This window comes from Oncorhynchus nerka, linkage group LG25 (assembly GCF_034236695.1).
Source record: "Oncorhynchus nerka isolate Pitt River linkage group LG25, Oner_Uvic_2.0, whole genome shotgun sequence".
NCBI lineage: Eukaryota > Metazoa > Chordata > Actinopteri > Salmoniformes > Salmonidae > Oncorhynchus > Oncorhynchus nerka.
This window is the reverse complement of record NC_088420.1, coordinates 36,703,339-36,725,505: the sequence shown is the minus strand read 5'-3', so window position 1 is coordinate 36,725,505 and position 22,167 is coordinate 36,703,339. Positions and strand designations below refer to the sequence as shown.

General features: G+C 44.5%; 1 protein-coding gene across 1 annotated transcript in view; it reads right to left on the bottom strand.

Moving 5' to 3' along the window:
- Nucleotides 1-22,167, bottom strand: part of LOC115109460 (semaphorin-3ab-like) — a 33,812-nt gene that overhangs the window by 10,097 nt on the left and 1,548 nt on the right. The window contains exons 3-6 of the mRNA XM_029634364.2: nucleotides 5,812-5,972; nucleotides 4,627-4,689; nucleotides 1,369-1,488; nucleotides 385-475 (exon numbers count right to left, since the gene is read on the bottom strand). Of these exons, the coding sequence (XP_029490224.2) occupies nucleotides 385-475; nucleotides 1,369-1,488; nucleotides 4,627-4,689; nucleotides 5,812-5,972 (435 nt within the window). The remainder of the gene's footprint in view (nucleotides 1-384; nucleotides 476-1,368; nucleotides 1,489-4,626; nucleotides 4,690-5,811; nucleotides 5,973-22,167) is intronic.

The window sequence follows — 22,167 nt, the reverse complement described above, 5'->3', positions numbered from 1 at the left end:
ACCTTACTGCAGGGCTGCCCAACCCTCTTCCTGGAGATCTACTGTCCTGTAGGTTTTCAGTCCAACCCTAATTTAGCATATCTGATTCAGCTAGTTAAGGTCTTGTTGAGCAGCTAATTAGTAGAATCAGGTGTGTTAAATTATGGTTGGACTGAAAACCCACAGGACAGTAGATCTCCAGGAAGAGGGTTGGGCAGCCCTGCTATACTGCATATACCCAGCCCTGTCATTTATCCACTTCCTCTTAACTGTAAATATGCATAATGAATGAGTGGCGATGAGAGAAGAGGTTTAACTTCCTCTTTATGTGTGTGAAAAGTTCTGGGGTAAATTAGTGCCTTGATAAAGAAAGTTGAGTGTGTGAGTTTGTTTTGGGTCACTCACCAATGAGCACGGATGCTGTGAGCAGCTTGGGGTCATAAGGGCTCTTCCCCCGACCGTTCTCTATCTGGGGCTCCAGCCTGAACACACTGTCCTGTTTACATAAGAAATAGGTCAAAATAAAGAGCATTTAGAACTCAGATTTTACCGCAAAGTCTGATTGAAGTCAATGCATGATGTTGGCGTCTTGGAAAAAAACATTGTATCTCCATTTTTGCAGATTTTGATATTTTACATTCTCATAGAGCCGGGGCTCTCCAACTCTGTTCCTGGGGAGCTACCATCCTGTAGGTTTTCACTCCAACCCTAATCTAGCACACCTGGTTATAATAATTAGCTGGTTGATAAGCTGAACCAGGTTAGTTACAACTGGGGTGGGAGCGAAAACCTACAGGAAGTTAACTCCCCAGGAACAGGGTTGGACACCCCTTTCATAGAGTCACTTGAACATGTGGGCCCAGCCGGGCAGTTAAGAGCGGGGACGACTATTCTCAGAGACATTCTCCCTCTCTAATTCTCTGCAGTCTAATGAATATGAAAAGCCTGACTCACTGACATTACGAAGAGGAGGTATAGAACACACGCAAACACACAGCGTTTCATTTGTAAAGTAATGAATTGAGGATGTTTTGGACGATGGAATTTTCCACCTCATTTACTGAACGAATAAAAACATTTTTCTTCAGGCCATCAGTGAATCATTACGATTCAGAGAATATCGCAACGATTTATAGTTTTAAATCGAAAGCCAAAACCATAATCACACATTATAGTGTAGAGTTTTTGTTAATACTGTAATCTGGCTGCAGCTCATATAAGGCTTGAATCAGACAGCAAAAACCATGACATTCCCTCTTCCATGGCTTATGTTGTCATATTGGTCAGTAAATAGCAGAACACTAGAGCTAGATTACTAGAGTAAGCAGACTGATGGGTGGACAGAAAGATGAATACATGTGTGAATAGTTACAATGCAGGTGGGTATACCTCTAGTTTCTTCCCCACCTCCAGGTAGGCACAGACAGGGTGGAAGGCTCCGGTTCCACATACATACAGATGGGTCTGGTTAAATGGCTGTAACACCTTGATGAAATTAGAGCATTCACTCTGGAGATAGAAAAAGAGAGAGATTTTGTATATATTTTTTGACCTTCATTTAACTAGGCAAATCAGTTAGGAGAAAAATCGTATTTACAATGACGGCCTACACCGGCCAGACGCTGGGCCAATTGTGCGCCGCCCTATGGGACTCACAATCACGGCCGGATGTGATTCAGCCTGGGTTCAAACAAGGGACTTTAGTGACACCTCTTGCACTGAGATGCAGTGCCTTAGACCTCTGCACCACTGCATATCATGGGTACGCAGGAGATAAACAGACTATTAAAACAACTAACGTACACAAAGAATAAAGCTTTCTGAAGCTGTTGGGGCAAAATCATGTCCTGTTAATTTGGATCAAAACCCAGTCCTGCCCATTTGGATCAAAACCCAGTCCTGTTGATTTGGATCAAAACCCAGTCCTGCCCATTTGGATCAGAACCCAGTCCTGCCCATTTGGATCAGAACCCAGTCCTGCCCATTTGGATCAGAACCCAGTCCTGCCCATTTGGGTCAAAACCCAGTCCTGCCCATTTGGATCAGAACCCAGTCCTGCCCATTTGGATCAGAACCCAGTCCTGCCCATTTGGATCAGAACCCAGTCCTGCCCATTTGGGTCAAAACCCAGTCCTGCCCATTTGGGTCAAAACCCAGTCCTGCCCATTTGGGTAAAAACCCAGTCCTGCCCATTTGGGTCAAAACCCAGTTTGTCCATCAGAAGTAAGCACTCCTATCCAGAGCTGTTCCACTGGACAGAGAAAAGTGTTAGCCCACTCTGGACTTAACACAACATCACATACAGTAGAGCTATGCGGGAAAACAAATGTTTAGGTTGAGGGAATAAAGGGCATCTGAAATCAGAATAAATAATAATCATCTATTAATAATATTCCAAGAATATGCAGGAAACTACTTCAACTACATGTGAATAACAATGTTGGGGAAAGGAACAGCCCTGATTGGTTATACTGTATCAATGCTGTTGTGCTGTTTCTGCTGTTTCAGAGATAATCCAGACTGTTGTGCTGTGTAATAACTCAACAACTCAGATTGAGGCTAGTAATCTGTCATTTCTCTCTTTATTTAATGATCTCTATATCTCTCTCCTATATTTCTCTCTCCATCTCCCCCTCCCCATATACACTGAATGACCTCTCTCCTATCCTGACTCCTGATCAGAAAGGCTCAGGGACATGTGATGAGTATTGAAACAGCTGGGATTTTATGACGGACATCAACAGTGAGACTTTTTAATGCAGAAACATCCCTGCAACTAGCCTGCAACGCACCAGCAACCTTCCCACAACAATAAAATGTTATGAGCATTACATACTGTAACCACATCTGAGTTGACTGTTTAGTGTAGTGAGTGTAGTGTGTCTGTCTCCATGATGTAAAGCCTGTTTCCCGTGATCTGTCAGCTCGTGCCTGAGCAGGCAACAGGCATGACCTCACATGACAATTAATGTCATCACACTGATGGGAAAAAGAGAAAACAGAACCACAAATAATGCATGACTAAATTGATCTGACTTTATCAACAGGAAGCAGCTCTGTTGATTGGGTATGCCTTTGTTGTCCTCCAAAGAGTTGTCTGACATTTCAGGGTGGTTTAGCTGGTTGTGCAGATGTGCAGATTTAATTAATTTTTCCCTGGCTCTGTGTATCACCCTCCTTTCTTCATAGATGTAGAGTAAATTAGAAATGTCTGCTTCTATTATTTTCTCTCTCTCATCTCTCTTTCACGGTCTTCCCTGCGGCATGTTCACAAGTGTCTTTGTTCAAGTTCATCAAAGGGCATCTGTAGTCCTGCTACCTCTCTCTCTCTCTCCTTCTCCCCTCTGCCCTCTTTGTCTTCCTCTCCTCCCTGTCTCCTCTGCCCTTCACACACAAAGACCATCCTTCAGGGCTCCCCGCTCATCCCTTCCAGAATGTTTACAGAAAACACACACACAAAAGACCTGATGGCCCTTCAAATCAACCCCATAGAAACTCAGCATAGCTTGACCTTGTGCCTGTGAACTCAGTGAGACAGACGGAGCTATGATTTTATATTGCAGTCAACACATGGCCCCAGGCTGTGTCTGAGAGGGAAGTCAGAAGGAGAGAGATGGAACTGTCTCTTTGAGTCTTTACACAATGTACTGCTTGCAGGTATACGGGACAAATATACACGACTGAGCTAGTCATGCAAGAAGGACATATGTAGCATAGAGGTGCTGCTGGTATCGACATCACTCTTCTTAGACTGAGGAAAAACCACACCTAAATGATCTTGATATAGCAGTGCGAATTTCTAATGCCAATATGACTGTGTAGACAGAAACCATGCTCTATTTAACAAATACCTGTCTCTACACAGCCATAGCTGATGTTACAGTAGGACACTGCTCCTGTGTTGAAAGTAGTGACTGTAAGCCCATTGGCTGTCCACTGTTAGCCCCGTATCCCAGTGGTTAGGTCAACTGTTCTATTGTTAGACCAGGGGAGAACGACTGTCCCCTCGCATTGAGAATTTCAAGTTGAAGGCCGACTGCAGTACTGCAGGCATTGTTTCCAGAAAACAGGATACCCCATTATAGTGACTGGGAAAATGACGATCTTTGTGGTCAATATTGGTGGCTATATATACAGTATATAAAATAAAAATCAAATCAATCATGGTACCAACAATTATTTCTATTTCACCAGATGTATGTCCTTGAACTGATTACTTTAAAATCACACACAGACAAAGGATCATTTAGTTGCTATTGGTAGTCTGCAGTACCCAGCCTTCAACTTAAGATACACTGAGCTAGCCTGCAACGTCACTTCCTAGAGTAGCTCAAACTGCGCATGCAACATTTCCAAAAACATGAAGCAAGATGGTGACATGTTGATATGGCACTTCCTGATCTTCAAATGTGCCACTGAGCATTCTCATCGGAAAAATTGCGGCGACTTCATCAATGGATTTTTTTTACAGTCTAGTTGGACTCTAGTTGATTAAGTTCATGTAATGTCTCTATCTTGGCAAGGGGATTGTGATCAGATTTCGAGCTTCCTGTCCATGTGTCAACACCCAGATGACATAAACCCACTGTAGTGTAAAAAGTAGTACTTCGGGAGGGAGAGATGGTGTAAGATGAGGTAGCTACTCACCATTAGGTCCTTTCCTGCCCATTTACACTCGTCTCTTCTGGAGGTGGAGGCAGGCCACGGGATCTACACAGACACAGAGAGATAAGGATACTTCACTACACAATACACATAGATATAATAACCTTAATCAGCCACTAGCAATCCTAACTTCAACCAGTCCCTAACCCTAGTCCCTCGACCAAGCAGCTGTTCAGCTAACAGGACTTAAATTAGCTGAGGTGGTTCTGCCAGCAACGTTACTACATAATGTACTTTTGTAGGAGGGAGCTCATATTTTATGAGATTTCATTCATGTGTATGTGTCTTCTTGCGAGCCTGTGTATGTTCACATGTGTATATGTGTGTAGTGGGTCACAATGCGATTTGTTCTCCACTTTGTTTTCGATTACGTATTATTCATCCAGGTGTGCGTGGAGTGGCTAACATGCCAGTGTGAGATCCTGCACGACAGCTCAGATCTGAATGAATCATCAGCCACTTCTCTGTAGAAACCATGGAGAATGATAGAGGCCTCTAGGTGCCAAAAGGCTGTATTAGCACAGGCAGCGCCATTGAGTGCTTCCACCATTTTAATGTAGTCACCTTGGTGGGACTTCCAACTTTATTGGCTTATCCCTCCTGGTGACCCTGTTAGAGTCATGTTCAACCGGGTCATCAGGAGGGATCAGCCAATAGTAAAGAAGAAAATGTCATTCTTAAAAATGGAGATTGCCTCAATAGCACTGCCTATGCTGTCACAGATGTTATAATGGCACAGATTCAAAGATGAGTCCTCTATCTATGTTTCTATGGTAGAAACAGAGTCCCTGGCTGAAACTGGCTAAGACTGACAGGGGTGAGATAGCTACAGATGTAAGATCTTAATTTGATCACCCTGTTGCAGGATCATTTTCCTGAAATGCAGGAAATGTTAAACTTGTAGTGTATTTGAGGTTTAAAAAGGTTTCCACCAAAAATTTCAGACATTAGTTTCCCTTACGAAAAGTCTATCAACCCCTAAAAAATTATTCATTAACGATAATCCAGATAATAATTCACATTTCTTTTTGCTGCAGGATTATTTTCCTTCTGTAGCAAACTGGCTCCTACATCTGTATAGTCAGACAGACTACAAGCAGACAGACTATGGTGTATATATGCAAGTGTATTGATTATAATGCATTATAAGTGTATTGTAACTGTTACCTGTGCCATATCTCTGCTGATGTTGACTAGGTTGAAGGAGAATATGTGGTCCTTGGCTCCCACCACCAGACGACCCTTCTCCTCGTCCAATAGGAACGTGTGGTAGGCAGAGCTATTCACCTGGCCCTCAAACGTCACCAAGTTATTAGACTCCAACATCTCTGGAGAGGAGAACAGAGGGAGGGGGAGAGAGAGAGAGGAGACAGAGACAGAGACAGAGACAGAGACAGAGACAGAGACAGAGACAGAGACAGATAGATAGAGAGAGAGAGAGAGAGAGAGAGAGAGAGAGAGAGAGAGAGAGAGAGAGAGAGAGAGAGAGAGAGAGAGAGAGAGAGAGAGCATTAACAATTGGTAACCATATTACTTCCTATAGTTTGAAAAAGGGAATTAGTGAAGTCTTAGCATACAGCATCTAATAGAACAGCATCTTATAGAGCACATGTTGACCTGTCTCCTCAGTATATCATAATGTCAGAGGGGAAACATCCCATCCCCACATGAAGACACATCCTACACTCTCCCCATAGCAGAACCCTTTGAAGAACCCTTTTTGGTTCCTGTAAAAAAAAAGAATTGTTCCATGGGGTTCTACCTGCAATAAAAAAGGTATCTAATTGGAACCAAAAAGGGTCATCCTATGGGGACAGCTGAATAACCCTTTTGGAACCATTTTTCCTAATAGCGTAGCAGCAGGGACACGATCTCAACTCCAAAAGCCTAGGGAGGTACCAGAAAGAGAGGGTGCTTTGGCTGAGATTTAATAAAAAAAATGTTAGTGTGATCTTTCTTGCCCAATCACACATTCTCCCTCACACCCTCTTCCCCACACTAGTTTGTGTCCAACAAATATGTATTCTATGAATCAGATGCAATGACCAAATTGTGGCAATGACCAAATGGTCTGGCTGGGGGAACTGACCTTGACTGGCCAGCCAAGCAGAACTGGACCACAGAACAAACTCACAGCGGAAGACGGAGACAATTCTCCATACAGAATGACCAGCCTGTCTCAGAGTAGACACTGGCGAAATCACAACAACCATGAGGTCATTTAAATTGTTGTATTAAAATGCGCACAACATCTATAACAACCACCATTGAACATTCCCCAAAAGTTCTCATTCGGTTTCCAGCTAATCTAATAACATAATGTACATGTACCAGTAATGTTTTCCCAGCAAACCATCATTGGTTCAGTGAACGTTCCCGGAACATTCGTTAGGTCGCTGCAAATTTTCTCATAACACAAGAACTGTCCATTTGTGGTAATGATTATAGAATGTTTGTATAAAACAATCGTCGGAGGTTGCAAGACCTTTCCTACAAAATAAAAACATTTAGGGAAGCTCAGCGTTACACCGTGAATGAAATTTAAAAGCAATATTCCCGCTTCAGCAGAGAATGCATTCACGGTAAACGCTACATATGTCGGCTCGATCAGATATTACCTTTATATTTATATTGCGGAATCTGTAAAGCTGAATCATTACAGATTGCATTGAGTCCTTAATCGATTATTTAAGGTTCACAGAATATTTCATTAGATTGTGGGAACAGTCTGGTGAGAACATTGTGGGGACATCAAAAAAGATATGTTCCCAAAACACAAAACTGTCCAGTTGTACAGATGAGTCTACAGTGTATTTTTTAGGGTGCAAAAAATATTCACCTGATGTTACAAAAACATTCCACACAAAAACATTCCACACAAAAATGTCCACACAATAATATTTCTCTCTAATATGTATCTTGTCATATCCCCACAATGTTCCCACAATGTAAATAAATGTGTTAGGACATTTTTAAGAAAATAAAACGTGTTCTGGGAATTTTCTTGCAACATCAGGCAACAGTTTTTTGCAACCTAATAGAATGATTGCAATAATTAGCACATCTGGACAGTTTTTTGCAACCTAATAGAACGATTGCACTCCTTCTAGACCTATCGGCTGCCTTCGATACTGTGAACCATCAGATCCTCCTCTCCACCCTCTCCGAGTTGGGCATCTCCGGCGCGGCCCACGCTTGGATTGCGTCCTACCTGACAGGTTGCTCCTACCAGGTGGCGTGGCGAGAATCTGTCTCCTCACCACGCGCTCTCACCACTGGCGTCCCCCAGGGCTCTGTTCTAGGCCCTCTCCTATTCTCGCTATACACCAAGTCACTTGGCTCTGTCATAACCTCACATGGTCTCTCCTATCATTGCTATGCAGACGACACACAATTAATCTTCTCCTTTCCCCCTTCTGATGACCAGGTGGCGAATCGCATCTCTGCATGTCTGGCAGACATATCAGTGTGGATGACGGATCACCACCTCAAGCTGAACCTCGGCAAGACGGAGCTGCTCTTCCTCCCGGGGAAGGACTGCCCGTTCCATGATCTCGCCATCACGGTTGACAACTCCATTGTGTCCTCCTCCCAGAGCGCTAAGAACCTTGGCGTGATCCTGGACAACACCCTGTCGTTCTCAACTAACATCAAGGCGGTGGCCCGTTCCTGTAGGTTCATGCTCTACAACATCCGCAGAGTACGACCCTGCCTCACACAGGAAGCGGCGCAGGTCCTAATCCAGGCACTTGTCATCTCCCGTCTGGATTACTGCAACTCGCTGTTGGCTGGGCTCCCTGCCTGTGCCATTAAACCCCTACATCTCATCCAGAACGCCACAGCCCGTCTGGTGTTCAACCCTCCCAAGTTCTCTCACGTCACCCCGCTCCTCCGCTCCCTCCACTGGCTTCCAGTTGAAGCTCGCATCCGCTACAAGACCATGGTGCTTGCCTACGGAGCTGTGAGGGGAACGGCACCTCAGTACCTCCAGGCTCTGATCAGGCCCTACACCCAAACAAGGGCACTGCGTTCATCCACCTCTGGCCTGCTCGCCTCCCTACCACTGAGGAAGTACAGTTCCCGCTCAGGCCAGTCAAAACTGTTCGCTGCTCTGGCCCCCCAATGGTGGAACAAACTCCCTCACGACGCCAGGACAGCGGAGTCAATCACCACCTTCCGGAGACACCTGAAACCCCACCTCTTTAAGGAATACCTAGGATAGGATAAAGTAATCCTTCTCACCCCCCTTAAAAGATTTTAGATGCACTATTGTAAAGTGGCTGTTCCACTGGATGTCATAAGGTGAACGCACCAATTTGTAAGTCGCTCTGGATAAGAGCGTCTGCTAAATGACTTAAATGTAATGTAAATGTAATTAGCACATCTGGACAGTTTTTTGCAACCTAATAGAACGATTGCAATAATTAGCACATCTGGACAGTTTTTTGCAACCTAATAGAACGATTGCAATAATTAGCACATCTGGACAGTTTTTTGCAACCTAATAGAACGATTGCAATAATTAGCACAACTGGACAGTTTTTGTGTTTGGAAACTCTTTTGGGAATCACACACAACGTTCCCACAACCTAATTAAATATTCTGGGATTTTTTAAAGAACAGATTAAATGTGTTCTAGGAACCTTCTTGTAATATCAGGTGAATGTTACATAGAAACGTTCTATAATCATCACCACGACTGGACAGATTTTGTTTTATGAGAAAATTTGCAGTGACCTATCTGGGAAACAATTTTAGTTTTAGTCTTCCTGTAGGCTCTGGTAAACCACAACAACCATTAGGTCAGTGTCAAAAAACAGCCCAGTATTGTACAATACAATGTTTGCAACCTGAGGGGTGTTATTTTGACCGCCTTTCAAGATGAAACTGTAACCTTTACCTGCTGCCAAAATTGTTTTCTCACACCTAAATCTCACTCACACTCCATCTCTAACACCACACACACACACACACACACACACACACACACACACACACACACACACACACACACACACACACACACACACACACACACACACACACACGTACCCACCCACATATGCACACACCATTCCTTCTCACACTCTCTCCTCACCCAATGAACCCACCAACACCCATCGCCCACACCAGCTGACCACCCGTACATTTGTGTGTGGGAGGGAGAGAGGGAAAGAGAGGAGGGAGGAAAAATATAAGGAAAAATATAAAATGATGAAGAGGTATTGTGAATATTGTGAATAAGCGAAAGTCAGGAGGAGGGAGGGACAGGGAGAGAGGGGAAGAGACAGGGAGAGAGTGAGGGACAGGGAGGGAGTGAGGGACAGGGAGAGAGTGAGGGACAGGGAGAGAAGGGAAGAGACAGGGAGAGAGTAAGGGACAGGGAGAGAGGGGAAGAGACAGGGAGAGAGTGAGGGACAGGGAGAGAGGGGAAAGACAGGGAGAGAGTGAGGGACAGGGAGAGAGGGGAAAGACAGGGAGAGAGTGAGGGACAGGGAGAGAGGGGAAGAGACAGGGAGAAAGTGAGGGACAGGGAGAGAGGGGAAGAGACAGGGAGAAAATGAGGGACAGGGAGAGAGTGAGGGACAGGGAGAGAGGGGAAGACACAGGGAGAGAGGGAGAGGGACAGGGAGAGAGGGGAAGAGATAGGGACAGAGAAGGAGGGACAGGGAGAGAGTGAGGGACAGGGAGAGAGGGGAAGAGACAGGGAGAGAGTGAGGGAAAGGGAGAGAGTGAGGGACAGGGAGAGCGGGGAAGAGACAGGGAGAGAGTGAGGGACAGGGAGAGAGGGGAAAGACAGGGAGAGAGTGAGGGACAAGGAGAAAGGGGAAGAGACAGGGAGAAAGTGAGGGACAGGGAGAGAGGGGAAGAGACAGGGAGAGAGTGAGGGACAGGGAGAGAGTGGGAGGGACAGGGAGAGAGTGGGAGGGACAGGGAGAGAGAGGGAGGGACATGGAGAGAGTGAGGGACAGGGAGAGAGGGGAAGAGACAGGGAGAGAGTGAGGGACAGGGAGAGAGTGGGAGGAGACAGACAGGGAGAGAGTGGGAGGGACAGGGAGAGAGGGGAAGAGGGGAGGGACATGGAGAGGGAGAGAGTGGGAGAGACAGGGAGAGAGTGAGGGACAGGGAGAGAGGGGAAGAGACAGGGAGAGAGTGAGGGACAGGGAGAGAGGGGAAAGACAGGGAGAGAGTGAGGGACAGGGAGAGAGGGGAAGAGACAGGGAGAAAGTAAGGGACAGGGAGAGAGGGGAAGAGACAGGGAGAAAGTGAGGGACAGGGAGAGAGTGAGGGACAGGGAGAGAGGGGAAGAGACAGGGAGAGAGTGAGGGACAGGGAGAGAGGGGAAGAGCCAGGGAGAAAGGGAGGGACAGGGAGAGAGTGAGGGACAGGAAGAGAGGGGAAGAGACAGGGAGAGAGTGAGGGACAGGGAGAGAGTGAGGGATAGGGAGAGAGGGGAAGAGACAGGGAGAGAGTGAGGGACAGGTAGAGAGGGGAAAGACAGGGAGAGAGTGAGGGACAGGGAGAGAGGGGAAGAGACAGGGAGAGAGGGGAAGAGACAGGGAGAAAGTGAGGGACAGGGAGAGAGTGAGGGATAGAGGGAGAGAGGGGAAGAGACAGGGAGAGAGTTTGGGACAGGGTGAGTGTGTGTGTGTGAGATAAGTGGCAATAATGAAGTAACCAGGTGAATGCACCAATTTGTAAGTCGCTCTGGATAAGAGCGTCTGCTAAATGACTTAAATGTAAATGTAAATGTAACCACAGCGTAAATTCTCTGAGGAACTGTTAAGATGAGTGTCTGTAACACCCTGTAATTCTGGGCGCCTTAGTCCCTACACTCTACCATTTATATTTCTCTTCTCTCTCTCTCTCCCTCTCTCTCCCCACAGACCAATGTGGTTTGACGTAGGCAGTAGTGGCATACTCCCTTCTCACTTATGGCTTGAAAGCTAGGTGGAATATCTGTTTGTTCAAGATCTGTGTCTGATCTTAGAAGCACATTTCTTCACACAGATGAACTACAAAAACCTAGCTACCATGTATTACCATTGGTCTCATCTATCAGAATACATAAGATGGTTGGACAGCTCTCCAGAGGGTTGGACTCCTGAGCTTGGTAGAACAAGAGTATTTTCCCTGAAATGTTTTCGTCAAGTAGTGTTTTTCCTGAAATAGTGACAGCCATTTGTGAGTGTTCTCTGGAGAAACATTAGTCATGTTCATTATGGCCATGTGTTTAATATCACTGTGTGTGGGTAGAGGTATAGCTCGCTAGACTAATGGGAATGTTCTGTTGACGTAGTCCAGGTCACACCACAGTCATACATTACACTGTGTATGTTTTCAGCTTCTGTGTTACACCAATCAATAATCTATAACCAACACGAATCCTCGCTACAGCCAATATACAACCCACCTGAAAGCTCTCTACAACCACTCTACAGCCAGTTGCTAGATGCTATTCTAAATGTGGGATTGGTAGTAGATGTATGTTAGTAGATGTATTACTATGTGTGATAACGAAAACTTTAGCCGATGATAGGTTTCAGAGTGCTATATGCTGAATCAACACCTTATTGTGCAGTTGGTTGTTAGCTGAGGGTGTATTGCTTTGTAATAAATTGAAACGTTTATTAGTGACTCGGTTCTGTTTGTCACAGGATGTATTTTGTGTACATCAGGAAGTGGAATTCTCAGAAACGATTGAAACTTCAACTATTGGCAGTGCAGTATCTGTATCGTTATCTCTCTCTCTGTCTCTCTGTCTCTCTTTATGTCTCTCTCTCTCTCTGGGAATGAATAAATGTGTACATCATGAATGTTTCAGCAGGGAGAATGCCCCCTATCTGAAGTGTGTTTATATGTCAGAACCCCTGGGAGGGAGGAGCGAGAGAGGAGAAGGGAAAGAACATGGGGGAGGAAAAGAGGAGAGAAGTGGACAAAGTAAAATAAGAGAGAGATGGATATGCAGTTATGGATACATGCAGTTATGGATACATGCAGTTATGGATACATGCAGTTATGGATACATGCAGTTATGGATGCATGCAGTTTAAGAAAAAGGCAATGTAAGGGAAAATGGGCAAAGGAAGTAGAAAGACGAGTGACAGAATAAGAGACGGAGGGGGAGAGATAAAGAGAGAGGGGAGAGAGAGAGACCGCCTGCTTCTAGTTAGAAACATATTCCCTCAAGTGCCCTTCATCTGCTCTGTCACAAACACACCCCACTTTTCATTGAAAGCACTCCTCTCCTACACACACCCCAGCATTACCCCCCCCCCCCCACCCCAAGCACACACACACACATACACACACACCTGAACAAACAAAGATACAGAGGTGTGTGTTACTGTAATCCTACTGTATATGCTATCCACTGTGTGAAAAGTAAGCAGCTAATTGCATAGATCCCAGCCTGCTTGTCGTATAAACAATGGCGTGTCAGACATGTAGAGAGCCAGTCCGGGAATCACCATGTTAACACACACCACAGCTCAGGTGAGTGGGTGTTTTTGTGTGGGACTAGTATCCATGAAAACCATTCACCAGAGTATAGTGAGATTATTAAAAAATTAACAGGGACAACTGCTGACATACAGACACACACATGCACGATTAAGCATATGTGGATCCACACAGCAACTCTTATCTGTATCCTCCTGGTCAGAATCAACTCCTAGACCTACTACTCACTCGCATTCTGCATAGGGGCTCATTTGGAAAGAGAGACAGACAGGTGGCCAGACAGACAGGTGGCCAGACAGACAGGTGGCCAGACAGACAGACAGACAGACAGACAGACAGACAGACAGACAGACAGACAGACAGACAGACAGACAGACAGACAGGCGGACAGACAGACAGGTGGCCAGACAGACAGACAGACAGACAGACAGGTGGCCAGACAGACAGACAGACAGACAGACAGACAGACAGACAGGCGGACAGACAGACAGGTGGCCAGACAGACAGACAGACAGACAGGTGGCCAGACAGACAGGTGGCCAGACAGACAGACAGACAGACAGACAGACAGACAGACAGACAGACAGACAGACAGACAGACAGACAGACAGACAGACAGACAGACAGACAGACAGACAGACAGACAGATAGACAGACAGACAGACAGACAACAGACAGACAGACAGACAGGTGGCCAGACAGGTGGCCAGACAGGTGGCCAGACAGACAGACAGACAGACAGACAGACAGACAGACAGACAGACAGACAGATATATGGGAAGTGGGGTCACAAGATGTCAGCTGTTAACCTTTCCCTATCTCCACTATTCATGTTTCTTCCTTTCCCACACTCTCCATTCAACTTTCCCCCTTTCTCAGATGCAATATGGTCCACCCTCCCCACTCTATTTTATTTCAATGCGCTCTCCATGTCACCCCTCACCCAAACTATTTTTGCCTCTTTCTCTTTTCTCTCTTTCCATCTCTGCCTTTCCGTTCTCCAGTCACTTCATCCTCCACCTTCCTCCCTCTCTGTCTCACTCTCAGTTAAGACACAGCTTTATTTTATGTGAGACCTTTATAAATTAATTATTTGATCCTACATTCTCTCTCTCTCTCTCTCTCTCTCTCTCTCTCTCTCTCTCTCTCTCTCTCTCTCTCTCTCTCTCTCTTGCTCTCTCTCTCTCTCTCTCTCTCTCTCTCTCTCTCTCTGTCTCTGTCTCTATGTCTCTCTCTGTCTCTCTCTTTCTTTCTTTGTCTCTGGGCTGGAGAGCATAGGGAGAGTTAAGTGCTGCGATAGAAAATATCAGAAGCACATCTAAGCAATAAAACATATGAGCCAGTATTGTATGGTATGGTGCCCTATATCTCAAGGCCTTGTTGTTATAGATCAGCTGACATCCACATGGCTGTGTGTGTTTGCTCGGTAACAGCAGATAAAGCTTCTCCTGATCATATCAACACAGAGACTCCAGGTTATATATGTCTGAGGGGTGGAGTATAGACAATGAACAGTGAAGTGTTCTACATTTTTTTATTTAACCTTTATTTAACAACGCAAGTCAGTTAGGAACAAATTATTATTTACAATGATGGCTTACACCGGCCAAAGCCTAACCCGGACAACGCTGGGCCAATTGTGCACAGCCAGATGGGACTCCCAATCACGGCCGGATGTGACACAGCCTGGAATCGAACCAGGGTCTGTAGTGATGCCTCTAGCACTGAGATGCAGTGCCTTAGTGCCTTAAAAATTGTAATATCTTACGTTTCACTGAGTCATGGCTGAACGATGACACAGATAATATAGAGCTGGCAGGATTTTCCATGCACCGGCAGAACAGAGAAGAAGCTATTTGCCAATGTCATGAGATATTGCTCACCTGAGGTACCTTATGATAAGCTGTAGACCACACTACCTACCAAGAGAGTTCTCATCTATATTATTCGTAGCCGTCCATTTACCATCACAGACAAATGCTGGCACTAAGACCGCACTCAACCAACTCTATAAGGCCATTAAACAAACAAGAAAATGCTCATCCAGAACTGGCACTCCTAGTGGCCGGGGACTTTAATGCAGGCAAACTTAAATCAGTTATACCAGAATTTTTACCAGCATGTCACATGTGCAACCAGAGGGAAAAAATCTCTGGAACACCTTTACTCCACACACCAAGATGCATACATTTGTCCATTTGGCAGATCTGACCACAATTCTATCCTCCTGATTCCTGCTTACAAGCAAAAACTAAAGCAGGAATACCAGTGATTTGCTCAATACGGAAGTGGTCAGTAGACGCGGATGCTATGCTACAGGACTGTTTTGCTAGCACTGAGTGGACTATGTTCCGTGATTCATCCAATGGCATTGAGGACTATACCATATCAGTCATCGGCTTCATCAATAAGTGCATTGACGTCGTCGTCCACACAGTAACCATACGTACATATCCCAACCAGAAGCCATGGGTTACAGGCACCATCTGCGTTGAGCTAAAGGCTAGAGCTGCCGTTTTCAAGGAGCGGTACACTAATCCGGACACTGATTAGAAATCCCGCTATGCCCTCAGACGAACCATCAAACAAGCGTCAACACAGGATTAAGATTGAATCCTACTACACTGGCTTTGACCCTCGTCGGATGTGGCAAGGCTGTGAGCAAGAACTTTTCAAGAACTTTAAACAGGTCAACATTCACAAACCAGGATGTGTACAAAAAGCTTGCGTGGAACAACTGGAAAGTTTCTTCACTGACATTTTCAACTTCTCCTTGGCCGAGTCTGTAATACCTACATGTTTCAAGCAGACCACCATACTGTAGTCCCTGTGCCCAAGGAAGCAAAGGTAACCTGCCTAATCGATTACCGCTCCGTAGCACTCACGTCAATAGCCATGAAGTGCTTTGAAAGGCAGGTCATGGCTCACATCAACAGCATCCTCCCAGACACCCTTGACCCACTCCAACGTGCATGCCGCCCCAACAGATCCACAGATGACACAATCTCAATCGCACACCACACCGCCCTTTCCCACTTGGACAAAAGGAACACCTATGTGAGAATGCTGTGTGAGCAAGACAAATGAGCTGATCGTGGACTACAGGAAAAGGCAGGCCGAACAGGCCCCATTAACTTCAACAGGACTGTAGTTGAGCGGGTCGAGAGTTTCAAGTTCCTTGGTCTCCACATCACCAACAAATTATTATGGTTTAAACACACCAAGACAGTAATGAGGAGGGCACAACATTACCTTTTCCCTCTCAGGAGACTGAAAAGATTTGGCATGGGGGTCCCCAGATCAAAAGTTCTACAGCTGCACAATTGAGAGCATCCTGATCGGTTGCATCACCGCTTAGTATGGAAACTGCTTGGCATCTGACCATAAGGCGCTACAGAGGGTAGTGCGTACAGCCCAGTACATCACTGGGGCCAAGATTCCTGCCATCCTGGACCTATATAATTGGCTGTGTCAGAGGAAAGTCCATCAAATTCTCAGAGACTCCAGTCACCCAAGTCATAGACTGTTTTCTCTGCTACCACACAGCAAACGGTACCGGAGCACCAAGTCTAGGACCAAAAGGCTCCTTAACAGCTTCTACCCCCAAGCCATAAGACTGCTGAGCAATTAATCAAATTGCCACCAGAATAGTAACATTGACCTGCCCCCATTTGTTTTGTAAACTGCTGCTACTCACTTCACCCCTACCTACATGTACAAATTACCTCAACTAACCTGTACCTTTGCACACTGACTCGGTACCGGTACCCCCTGTATATAGCCTTGTTATTATTACTTTTTATTATTTTTTTAACTTTAGTTTATTTGGTCAATATTTTCTGTTGGTTAAGGGCTTGTAAGTAGGCATTTCACGGTAAGGTTTACACTTATTGTATTCGGCGCATGTGACAAATGAAGTTTGATTTGATTAGATTTTTTAATAATAAGTTTATAATAGCATTAAGGCACCTCAAAGTTTTGTGGTATATGGCCAATATGCCTTGGCTAATGGCCGTACAAAAGTACACCGCGTTGTGTCATGCATAAGAACAGTCCTTAGCTGTGGTGTATTGGCCATATACCACACCCCCTCATGCCCTTTACTTAAATATATAACAGGGGATGGCAACTAGTTTTGGCCTCCAGCCAATTTGTTCCTGAGTTTGTAGCTAGTCGGTGCGCCAGAACATAATTAACCTATTAACAAACAGCCTACTAGCTGCCCAATTCAAAGCACTACACTACACATTTAACACGTGGTTAGTGGGCTAGTCAATTCATTGACAATAACATATTAATTTTGATCTGATTACATTGTTAAAACCACCTATGTATTCATGAATAGGCCTACTTACTCTATTAAAATATATTCATCTTACCTTATTTTTCCACTGCCAAACCAGTGTGTCTTGTTTTCAAATCTACTGTCGCTGTGTGCAAATAATTACATCTGAGATGTCATTATGAATCTAAGCATCGTCATTTTACCACCCCAGACATGTGGCCCGAGTCTGACGCAGAAAGGAGGTAGGCCTCTTTAAGGAGTGCATGGTGACAGTATAACATAATTGCATAATAATCTGTCAAACAGCTAAACCTATACCTCTTATTTCTTAGTGATCCAACAAAACCCTCTTGCTAATTTGTCTACTCAACTTTCAGCACCGGGCGCTGTCCATATTGATTTTAGAAATAGCAACCCACAGTCAAGTGGTGGCTACATCTCAAATAATATTTTTTTCTAATTTATCTAATTATATCCTACTGTCTTTATCATGGACATATTCCCACTAATATTGTAATTAATCTTCACATGCATGTTTTACACTTTTTACACTTTATTTTTATTTTTGGTACTTATTTATATTTATGTGTTACGTTCGTTGGATGAATTAGACCAAGGTGCAGTGTGGTAGGCGAACATCTTACTTTATTTAAACACCCAAAAACAAAACTAAAAAAAAAACGAAGCAAAGTTCTGCAGGCTACACAGCACCTATACAAAATCAAGATCCCACAAACTAAAGGGGGGAAAAAGGCTGCCTAAGTATGATCCCCAATCAGAGACAACGATAGACAGCTGCCTCTGATTGGGAACCATACCAGGCCAAACAAAGAAATAGGAAAACTAGAATGCCCACCCAAATCACACCTCAACCTAACCAAATAGAGAAATAAAAAGGCTCTCTAAGGTCAGGGCGTGACATAATGCTAAATCACTTGACCGCTGTAGGTTGAGATTCTTGTTTCCTAACTTTAAAGACCATATACCCATCACATCCCACATTATGATAATGAAGTCCCCGTGTGTGTAACTCAAATGTGTGTTTGGGTCTGAATTGGGAAGGTGTAAAACATATCAACGAGAGAAGGAAGGCAATCAATCTTATAGTATAGGCCTAAATTTTCTTCAGTTCATGAGCTATCACTCCTCATGCCATGAAGGAGAAAATAATTCCAGCATTAAACTTTGATTCATTGATTGAATAAAACTATATTAATGCATTTGCATCAAGACGTTCATGTGATGGAAAAGTAAAACCAATTCCGATTCCGATTCACTTTTGTCCTACAAGAGGAAATCATACTACTTCTAACACATCACATAGGCCTAAACAACACATATAGGAAACACAACAGGAAACAAAAAATAGGAACAGTCAGGCAGATACCTTTCCTACCCTCCTACCCCACCCCACACCTGCCCACATGGGGAATTGTTTATAATAGTGATAGCCCCTGGGATGAATGTCCTCCATTTAATTGTCTGTTTTCTCTGACCAATGTTCATTTAGGTCTGGGGTGCCTATACACTTTATTTTAATGCAAACTTTCAGAACATACATTGCAAAACTGGAATGTGTGATTCGTGCTCTGTGCTGTATAGTACATTCGTTCAGTAGGTGAGGGGGATCCAATCAGTTCATTTAGATGTTTTTTATAGTAAAAAACGCCTGTAAAATGTATCATCTGGCTCCTCCACTGAAACTATGTAGATTAGCCTATACACTTTATTTTAATGCAAACTTTCAGAACATACATTGCAAAACTTGAAAGAATGTGTGATTCCCACTGGCAGTTCCTTCTCTGTATGTTCCCTAGTCACTGTCCACAACACCAGGCTTCACACAAGCATATTTCAGCATGCCATCTCTGTGGGATACTGATGGGTAAAGTATAGACAAATAAACATCCTTATATATTAAACATTTGAAATTAACCTCCCTCATTCCATGCTCTGATTAAAAGTCTATTCAGACTCAAACCAGTGGATAACATTACTACTAAGATGTACATGACCTCAGGAGGAGAGAGAGAAGAGTAGAGAAACATGGGAGAAAGGGGGCAGGAGAGAAAGTTTTAGTGTGTGTGTGTGTGTGTGTGTGTGTGTGTGTGTGTGTGTGTGTGTGTGTGTGTGTGTGTGTGTGTGTGTGTGTGTGTGTGTGTGTGTGTGTGTGTGTGTGTGTGTGTGTGTGTGTGTGTGTGTCTGCGTGTGTCTTGGCTGTGGGTATCAAAGGGGTGGATAGGTCTGACAGAGACAGAGCTCCTGGAAGTCCCCTCACTGGCCATGAAACTAAAGTACCCTCTCTTTCACTCTCCTTCCCTCGCATTTCTTCTCCTTCAAACTCTCCTTTTGTCTTCCTCTATTTCCCAGACACTTAACAATATGCCCTCCACTTTTCCTGGCTAGGACACATGTATGACATACTGTACAGCTAAGCTTAAGTTCTATGTCCCTGCCACTGTACAGAAATCCATTAAAATCTCGCCTCTGGCGACCAGTGATATATCTTTCTCTACCCTGTCCCTCTGCTGCCCTGTAGTCTTATAGTGCTGGCCTGCTGTTGTTACAGTTGGACCATGTTAAGGTAAGGAGGCTATTGCTATACTTCCACCATGCTTTTCATCCCTTCACTGACCCCTTGTCCTATTGCCCTCTGCAGTTAGGGTTAAGGATGTGTGCGTGTGCGTGTGCGTGTGTGTGTGTGTGTGTGTGTGTGTGTGTGTGTGTGTGTGTGTGTGTGCTGAGTGCCACCTGTAGGGGTCAGGTTTTCTACACGCCCCGGAACCTGTGGTTCACAGAGAAGACCAACCACACACACACACACACACACACACACACACACACACACACACACACACACTCAGAAGCCACATATACATATACAGACACACACACACACACTCAGAAGCCACATATACAGACACACACACACACACACACTCAGAAGCCACATATACATATACAGACACACACACACACACACTCAGAAGCCACATATACATATACAGACACACACACACACACACACTCAGAAGCCACATATACATATACAGACACACACACACACACACACTCAGAAGCCACATATACATATACAGACACACACACACACACACTCAGAAGCCACATATACATATACAGACACACACACACTCAGAAGCCACATATACATATACAGACACACACACACACACTCAGAAGCCACATATACATATACAGACACACACACACACTCAGAAGCCACATATACATATACAGACACACACACACACACACACACTCAGAAGCCACATATACATATACAGACACACACACACACACACACTCAGAAGCCACATATACATATACAGACACACACACACACACTCAGAAGCCACATATACATATACAGACACACACACACACAGTCAGAAGCCACATATACATATACAGACACACACACATTCAGAAGCCACATATACATATACAGACACACACACACACTCAGAAGCCACATATACATATACAGACACACACACACACTCAGAAGCCACATATACATATACAGACACACACACACACACTCAGAAGCCACATATACATATACAGACACACACACACACACTCAGAAGCCACATATACATATACAGACACACACACACACACTCAGAAGCCACATATACATATACAGACACACACACATTCAGAAGCCACATATACATATACAGACACACACACACACTCAGAAGCCACATATACATATACAGACACACACACACACACTCAGAAGCCACATATACATATACAGACACACACACACACTCAGAAGCCACATATACATATACAGACACACACACACACACACTCAGAAGCCACATATACATATACAGACACACACACACACACTCAGAAGCCACATATACATATACAGACACACACACACACACTCAGAAGCCACATATACATATACAGACACACACACTCAGAAGCCACATATACATATACAGACACACACACACACACTCAGAAGCCACATATACATATACAGACACACACACACACACTCAGAAGCCACATATACATATACAGACACACACACACACACTCAGAAGCCACATATACATATACAGACACACACACACACACACTCAGAAGCCACATATACATATACAGACACACACACACACACTCAGAAGCCACATATACATATACAGACACACACACACACACTCAGAAGCCACATATACATATACAGACACACACACACACACCTCACATCTCACCCCACAAATGTTTAGCAATATAAAGTAATTTAGCTTTTATCCACACCAGCGTTTAAGCCTATAATCATAATTAAACAGTCAGTATGAACGGATCCATATCAGAGACTGACATTCTACCCTGACCTCTGTGCAGGTCTGTGCTGCTGTGCCTGTGTGGCTCTGCAAAATGTCGCCATGTAGTGTTTTTGTAGTTCTGTGCAGTGCTGTGGTATAATAGAGAAATCCCAGAAGGCTAGTGATTTAAAGATGACTGATACATACACACACAGGTATCATTGCCTACAGATGGCCAAAGTGCATGTGATCGTGCATGCATGTGTGTTTGTACATGTGTGTTTGTACATGTGTGTTTGTGAGAGAGAGAGAGAGAGAGAGAGAGAGAGAATGTGTGTGTGTGTGTGTGTGTGTGTGTGTGTGTGTGTGTGTGTGTGTGTGTGTGTGTGTGAGTGAGTGAGTGTATGCGTAATTATGAGTGTGATGGTGCTGAGAGAGAAATGTCTCTGTTTGGGAGAG